Here is a 7,999-nt window from a genome sequence, read left to right as displayed (position 1 = left end):
GTCCTGCCTGGATGGTCAGCAAGTCTGACTTGTCCTGCTGGTCCTGACCGGCTGAGGCCAGCTGGGTCCCTGGGCTGCTGAGGAGAACACAGTCCAGCTGTGCACAGGAGCATCAGTGCCCGGGGCTGACATTCCATTGATCACACAGGCTTGCTTCTCACCGTCTTGAGGCTAGAATTCCAACCGAGAGTGTCTGTGGGGCAATACTTCCTCTGAGGTTGTGGAAGCTGAAACTTCTGTTGCCTCTTCCAGCTTCTGATAGTAAGTTTATGTTTCAGACAAGACTTTTGTGTAATTGAAATTTGTTTTCAGCTTTATTTAATCTATGTTCATTGACCTATTTTAAAAATATGATAGCTATGGCTTGGAACTCTTCACAAGTTAATATGTCTTTGAAAGTTTCAGAAACTTCTGATATCTGTTTAATCATTTAGACATCATTTAGTTTGAAACTTTCCCCAAGTTTAAATATGAATGTTTTTAAAAATGACAAAACCTTATATGTGTTTAATCATTTGGAATCTGAGAGGTCTCACTCTATCTTGGTGTGAACTTCCGGAATTCCAGGGACAGCAGCCTAGGCTGACCTGTTACGGTGAAGCAAGATGACATTCCCAAGACATCCTTTCCAGTGGATTTTTCAAGATGAAATGTGCAAGTTTGCATTTTCCAAAGATGGCCACCACCATAGCTTCCATGTCCCATGCTCTTCTGCTAGTGACCTGGCCCCAGCCCCCTCCCTGGAACCCGGGCTCTCTCTGTGACAACCCCCAACTACAATACAGCCGCAGAGACTCCACTGGGGACTAGACACGGTCCTAAGTAGCCTTGCAGGTCCTCCCTGGGCGTCCTGGCACCCTGCCTCCAGGGGCAGCCCTCTCAGAGGCAGTCTCCACGCTGTGGGAGCCCATTCCATGCAGTGGCCCGTGCACGTGCTCTGGTCAGCAGCATCTGGGACAGTCACGTGAGTCCACTTGGCTGTGAGCCCCGCCAGACCTACAGACAATTCAGGCCTTCAGGAGAGACTTCCAGTGGTAAGACCCCGCTAAGCCAGACGGGAAGTGGGAAAGATGGTTACTGTAAAGCTGCGATGTTTTGGGGTAGTTTTTTACAGAAACAGATAACCGGAACAGCCTTTTCACCGCACTCCCAGTGGTCCGTGTGTCTGTCAAACCCACGTGTGGACCCAGCCTCATCTCCCAATCAGCTCACTCCCTCCCCGCTTTCCCTAAACGTGGTTTCTCTTTTCGCAGGGATGCTGACCACCAGCCTCTGCTCAGACACCACCTCTATCCTGTCTCGGTGCCTGGCTCCCTGGGTTCATGTCAGATTCCTCCTCTTGCGGGTGTGCCCAGGCCTCCCTCTCCCTAAAGCACCGGCTCCCGCTTGTCACTCCCACAGGTGATGACTGGGGCACTGTGGGGGCACACCGACTCCAGATGTTTCAATATAGGTGCCAAACAGCAAAAGGGGTTCAGCTTGGGAGCCTCCCAAATCTTCCTGTGAACACACTTGTTAGCCTGACCACAGAAGCCACAGAGTTTCACTCTAAGCACATTTGTCACTTTAGGTCAGAGTTGTAAATTTAAAGGCCTCGAGGGAAGGCCACACTGAGGGTCCAGCAGGGCACAGGGTCCAGGACAGACGGACTTGGACAGAGGCTGCTGGAGGCCTTGGGGCCGAGTCCCCCAGTGTCCTACACTTCATGTCTTCATAAGTAATTGGGGGGTCTATTAACTAAGTACTTCCACCTGCTCTTCATATTTCCTTGAGTGGAAACAGACAACAAATGGAACTACGTGCTTCTTTGGCCTGCAGAATATAGAATTAGGTTGCTGTTTTTTTGTTTTGTTTTGAAATAAATTCAGAGATAAGGTAGCTAGGTATAAATTAGGCCTGACTATCACTTTTGACCCTCTCACCTCTCACCCACCTCTGAGGCCACAGCACTAATTTTGAAGCCCAGCCTCAAATCCAGGAGCTCATCCTTCACCCCTTATGGCCCCAAAGACAAACATTCTTGGCAATCCTCTATGTTGTGTCCTTTCTCAACTGAAAAAGTAGCCACATGGTCTTACGAACAGTTGGAGAAGATGCTTCAGAAACTGGCCCTGTGACATTCATCCTGTCACTCAGATGGCCTGTAACCATCTTGTGTCAAATGGCCATGACCTCTCAAGTGCCTTTCTAGTCTGGAAATCCTATGTATGTGTCATCTCTTATTTAATATGCGAATTTTTTATTTATTAAAATAACTTACTTTTGTTCTTTATGGATCATTTGTTAAATTTTGCTCCATTCAAGAGTTGATTCAGACACAGCCAAGGGACAACGAACCTGAGATCTGCCTGGTTATAAGGAGAATGGCCAGAAGGCCCCAGCCCTTCTCCTAATGGACCACTAGCACATTCAGTTATGGCTCTAGAGCCCAATTACATTTTCCATTATATAAAATATTCACCATTTAAAAACTATACAAAATGTTCACCATTTAAAAACTATACAAAATGTTCACCATTTAAAAACAAACAGAAGCTCCACCTCTATTTTGAAAGTTTTATTTTAAAAGATGAAAATGCATACATCCTTTTTAAACATAAAAATCCAAAAGTTATTAGGCAAGTCAATCATACAAGCTGTTAACACAATAATTGAAGTGGAACATTTTACCAGTGTAAAATCTTGCAGAATTCAAATCACAGCTTAGATATTCAATGACTCAACTGTTTTATCCCACAGGTCTGAGCAGGGTTTTGGTTTTTTGTTTGTTCATTTGTTTTCTTGCTGTTGTTGGTAATAATTCCGACCTGAGGATTTTTTCATATTTATTTATTTATTTATTTTTAGAGAGAGAATGGACAGGAGAGAGGGAGGTAGAGAGAGAGAGAGTAGAGAAAGACACATCGAAGTGAGAGAGGCACATCAATTGGTTGCCTCCCGCACAGACCCTCACTGGGGTCAGGATCAAACCTGCAACCCAAGTATATGCCCTTGCCTGGAAATTGAACCCAAGACCCTCAGGTGCTTGGGCTGACACTCTAACCACTGACCCACATCGGCCAGGGTTCTGATGAGTTTTAAGATAATATTCATCCTCTGGTTATTCTGTTCTTAATCACATCTCAATCACCACCATCTCACACAGTAGGATAGCTGGCCATGGAGGCGATCCCACAGTGGTTGTCCAGATCCTTGGCCATCTTTATGTAGCCATCCATGCCCCACTTTGTACCCCAGCTGAAAGAAGAGAGGGTGTCCATTTTATACAAGTAACCAAACACATCAATGTTTATCAACAATAACACCTGTTGCTTAAACAGTGCGCCTGAGGCCCAGACCAATTCAGAAAGAAGCAGGAGAGACCACAGTTCTTGTTCATGGCTGGTTCCAAGCCTGCATATAATTCTATCCCCAAACCTTTCACAGAACTGCAAAATTAGAAATTGAAAAAGAGAACTCTTGGGGCCAGGAGTGTTTCAGAATGAAGAACATTTTCGAATTTAGAAATGCATTGGTACCAAAATGGTATCGATGCCCTAGCAAGCTTGGGATTCCCTTTCCAAAATCAAATATAAGTATTTCTGGCATTTTATACCTGTTCTTGACAATCCAATATTTATTGTTATCCATTTCTACTCCTTCAAAGCCATAGCCAACCAGCAGAACACCATGATTCAGGTCCTCGCTGCTGCAATCCGGATCATAATAAATGCCTAGGAAAACAGAAGTCATTGCTGGGGTGAAGATCTCCAGGTAAGAACTGACAGTAATTTTGCCTGTCAACCAGTAAGAGAGGCATCTGAGCATTCAGTTAGAGTGCATAAATCCAGGTAATATTTAAAAACAACATTTTTAAAAAATCTAGGCTGGGAGTTAGGCCCTCCTGTAATACTAAGAGAAATACAAGTTGCCACGATCACTTTCAGAAACAACGTATCAAGAGGCATAAAGACCACTGGTTGAGAACATATTCTACTTTTAGGATGTCAGTCTAAGAAAACAAACAAAATACAAAACTACTTGAGCCAAGGTTTTTTTCCAGTTTTCATTTCAGTAGCAAAATTCTTGGAATATTTTAAAGGTCTAACAACTTTTTAAAAGTAAACGAAGCTATATCAGCCAAATTATGTAGCCATTTGATATATTTATGAAGCACTTAAAATCATGGGGATATGGTTTAAGTCATGTCAGATGGACAACATCTGGCACAAATATTACATGTATAGAATGCACAACTATGTTAAATCCGCACATCCAGGAATTCTACATGGAATTCTAATGCTGAAGAGTCGGTCTTGCTGTATGTCAGGGTGGTTTTATAATATTTCTGCCTGAATTTATATAAAGAAAAATCCTCACCTTTTTCATAGAACTGGAAGGACTCAAGGCTTGCATCTAGAGCAACAGAAATGGGCCCCACACTTGCCACTGCTTTCATAAGGGACCTCTCGTCCTTATGGATGTCCACGAAACCAGTGTCATTGGCAGCAGAAAACTCAGGCTTGTATTTGCAAGTGTCATCCTTTTAAAGGTAAAAGGAAAGAGACGTGATTATATCGTACCTCCCGGGGAACATGAGTTCAGACAATTGGCAGTTTAATGATTTCTAAGTCAAGTTTGTTATAAAGCATCCCAGGAGGTGAAGTGCTATTGGTTGGCTTTGAAATTGAAGAACTAGCTGGTGTGTATATTCAACGAGATATTCTCAGTCTCCCTGGCCATGAGAAACTTTTCCTATCTAGAGAATGGTATGCAAATCTCATGTAACACGGCAGCAGGAACAGCTATACGGTGTCCCTCTAAACAGAGAACTGTTTGTAGATACAGATTCTCCAGCCTAAGATGTGAATTCTAAATATGGTAAGTGTTGCCTCTGAAGTGCTCAACACTCAAAAGCAGAGCTAGAATGATATTACCGTTCCATAATATGGATAGGATTCCTCTGTGTCCAGGCCTTTGTTGTCCTTGACGTACTGGAAGGCATTATCCATTAGGCCACCCCTGCAGCCCTCATTGCCCTGAGCGCGAGAGCAGTCCACCAGGTTCTGCTCACTCAGCGAGACGAGTTTGCCAGTTTTCCGGAACATCTGTCCTTCAAGGGCACCAGTTGCACTAAAAGCCCAACAAGAACCACACTCACCCTGAAAACAAAATTCAAAAGTGCTCATTCTACAAAACCAATAGCAAGACTTTGACAACAGACGCTATATCTGGAAACTGTTTTTAAAAATAGCAAACTGCACATTGTTCCACGGCCTCCCACTTCATGGAGAGCAACGCCTTTACGGCTGTACTCCTTCCTGGAGAGCAGATGATCTGCTGGACACGGTCCTACCTGGTCCTTCACAGGAGTTACACAGCCTTTCTTTCTCCAATCCACAGATGGAGGGATCTCAGCTAAGGCCAGTTCTTGGAACATTTCCCCCTTCTTGTGCTTCTGGTTTTGAAAACCATTCATCACCAGCCTGAATTCCTCACTGGTCTTCAAGGAAAAAGACACAGAATGTCATAAAGGAAGAGATTATTGTGGTAAAGCACTGAGGAGAGGAAGCACAGAAAAAGCGCAGCCTCTATTGCCACACTCACCATGTCGCCAAAGGCATTCATCGCCACGGTGAAGTTACGTCTCCCTTGGCTGTATTCCCAATTGTGCAGCTCGATCACTTTCATATTCTTCTCCCACACCGCTCTCCTCCATCCTTCTTCACTCTAGAGGCAAGCGCATACCACGTTGTCTTCGTTTCTACTGAAACCCCAACCTACCCTCACCAAGGGGATTTGCAGACAGAAGAACACAAACCACTGTCAGGGGAGGCTTGCCACGTCTGGGAGCTGTTCTCCAGCACCCGGCAGCGGGACGCATGCCCCATGGTGTCAGTAACGGGGCCATGAAGTTATGGCCTGTTAAGAGCCAGTCTCAAGAAGCTACTCTCCGCTCTAAACTCCCAACAGCAAGAACCGTTTTCTGGGTGGTCCCTCTGGACCGTTTCGGATGTTAGCAACCTCGTTATAGAGTTTCCCGTGTGCTGCCTTCCACCGGTTCCACTGCGCGTCTACGCTGAGATCAAGTGTTGGAGCAGCGGAGGCTATTCCGAAGCAAAGGGCAGTCAGGAGGAGTGAAGGATTCATGTTTCAAAAACCTAGGAAGGGAAGAGAAATGGGTCTCTGATGAGACCAATCCTTCCCCTGAGACCTTACAGCCACCTGGAGAAAAACATGTAATTGACCCTCCCAAGTAAGTTCACAAGGACTGTGGAGGAAGGCTAAGGAGGTGGGTGGAGAAAAACAGCCCGGAGACCCCCATTCCCAAGCCTAGAGAGGGTAAGGCCCCCCCGGGGTCAGGGAACCAGCTCAGGGTCAAGGGAACCAGCTCAGGGTCAGGTACTCAGGTGCTGCCGACCAACCCTGCAAGAGGCATGCTGCCGTCCCAGCCCCCGCACACAACCACCGCTGCCAGGGGATGCTGACTTGGTGCAGGGAGCAGCGGCCCCCACCACCCCGCGGTCCGCTCGGTCAGACCTGGGGACCTCGACTCCTGGGACCCCCACACCCTCGACCCCCAAGGCTGGCGGCGGCCCTCGTTCTCGGGGTGGCCCTGCCGCTCCAGGCGCATGCTTGAAGGCGGGCGGGGGGGGGGGGGGGGGAAGGAGGGGGAGGGCGTGCTCACCTGCGGAGGGAGCAGCTGCGCAAACAGCAGTCGGCAAGAGCAGGTCCAGGAATCTCCAGGGCGAGGCTGGGGCCTCTGGGCGGCCCATTTAAGGCCCCGGGGATCCGCCCCGGCCCCGCCCGCCCCCACCGCCAGCTCGCACCTGGATTGGCTGAGCCGGCTGTGGGCGGGACTTCGGGTGCTGGGACTCGGGAGGACGCTAGGTCCCAACTTGTCCCAGAGCAGCGGGCACCTACCTCAGTGGACTCTGGGGAAGGCGAGCTGGGGGCCGCCGGACACTATGAGGATCAACTAAATACCCCGAGTTTATGTGCGCAGAGGGTGGTTTACGAAAAAAAAGCGATGGGATGCCCCGAGTGAATGTCAGGGTACCCCGAGTGCGCTCGGGTCCTAGTCCTGGTTAAAATCTCGGGGCGCGGAGACAGTAACATCTGGTCTAGCGGTTCCTGCTTGTCCCGCAGCAAACCGCGGGGCGGGCTGCTGGGAGGAAGAGCCCGAGACAGATGTGCTCACTGTTCACAGGTGGGCGCAGCTGGGTTCGGGAGGAATCGAGCGGAATGACCATGAGCAAAACGCAGACACGATGGTCAGGCCCAGATCCTCGGAGGAAAGGGGACAGACTGGGAGCGTCTCCAAGGAAGGCTGGCATTCCCAGTGCTTCTGTCCTGCCTTCCCCAGGCAGGGATTTTCTCCATCACAGGCTTCTCTCAAAATCCACAGAAAGGAGGTGTTTACAGAAAAATGTGATTTAATAAAGGAGGAAAATAGAAACTGCTTTTACCTCCCCACTCTCTGCGTTATGGGTTGTTATGTCTTCCTCAACGAGCTTTTCCTGAGTTTAATTTAAGAAAATTTACTTTAGTGACACTTACTTCAATGATTTTTAAAAATATATATATATTCATTAATTTCGGAGAGGGAGAGAGAGAGAGAAACATCAATGATGAGAGTCATTGATTGGCTGCCTCCCGTATGCCCCCTACTGGGGATGAGCCTGCAACCCTGGCATGTGCCCTGACCTGGAATAGACCCTGACCTCCTGGTTCATAAGTGGAAGCTCAACCACTGAGTCCCACCTGCCAAGCAATGATTTTTAATTTACATTTAATGTCAGGATTTAAATGACAGTTTGTGAAAATATATTTATATATTAAATATTAATGTACATCATTAAGACTTTAAGGAGCACAAACCAGAAATATATGTTTGTTCATTTTATTCCAAAAAAATGTTCATTGCTGAATATATTTTCTAGAAAAAATATTATCAGTACCTCATTTCCCTTCCCTCTTCACCATTTTCTATGCAGATTTTGAAATCTTTTGATAAAAA

General features: G+C 47.0%; 1 protein-coding gene across 2 annotated transcripts; it reads right to left on the bottom strand.

Moving 5' to 3' along the window:
• Positions 1-2,956: 2,956 nt before the first annotated feature.
• LOC118667634 (cathepsin L1-like) lies at positions 2,957-6,751 on the bottom strand. 2 transcript variants are annotated; one of them, XM_036331398.1, is made up of 8 exons: positions 6,668-6,751; positions 6,004-6,140; positions 5,587-5,709; positions 5,336-5,482; positions 4,917-5,141; positions 4,360-4,522; positions 3,596-3,713; positions 2,957-3,237 (listed from the first exon to the last, which is right to left on the bottom strand). In XM_036331398.1, the coding sequence occupies exons 2-8, from the start codon at positions 6,127-6,129 to the stop codon at positions 3,138-3,140; spliced, it is 1,002 nt and encodes a 333-aa protein (XP_036187291.1). In that variant the 5' UTR covers positions 6,130-6,140; positions 6,668-6,751; the 3' UTR covers positions 2,957-3,137. The 2 variants fall into 2 exon arrangements, with proteins under 2 accessions (XP_036187291.1, XP_036187292.1); XM_036331399.1 differs by lacking the exons at positions 6,004-6,140; positions 6,668-6,751 and adding an exon at positions 5,801-5,967.
• Positions 6,752-7,999: the final 1,248 nt, after the last annotated feature.

The sequence above is a fragment of the Myotis myotis genome, unplaced genomic scaffold (assembly GCF_014108235.1).
Source record: "Myotis myotis isolate mMyoMyo1 unplaced genomic scaffold, mMyoMyo1.p scaffold_m19_p_12, whole genome shotgun sequence".
Lineage (NCBI taxonomy): Eukaryota > Metazoa > Chordata > Mammalia > Chiroptera > Vespertilionidae > Myotis > Myotis myotis.
The sequence above is the reverse complement of the archived record's forward strand: the minus strand, read 5'-3'. Positions and strand labels throughout refer to the sequence as shown.

Excerpts from the sequence above, each read along its gene's own strand:
- LOC118667634 (XM_036331398.1), bottom strand. The coding sequence starts at position 6,129 with ATGAATCCTTCACTCCTCCTGACTGCCCTTTGCTTCGGAATAGCCTCC. Across the intron at positions 5,483-5,586 it reads TGAATGCCTTTGGCGACATG|ACCAGTGAGGAATTCAGGCT; the intron begins GTGAGTGTGGCA and ends TTTTCCTTGAAG. Across the intron at positions 3,714-4,359 it reads CTTCCAGTTCTATGAAAAAG|GCATTTATTATGATCCGGAT; the intron begins GTGAGGATTTTT and ends CTGTTTTCCTAG.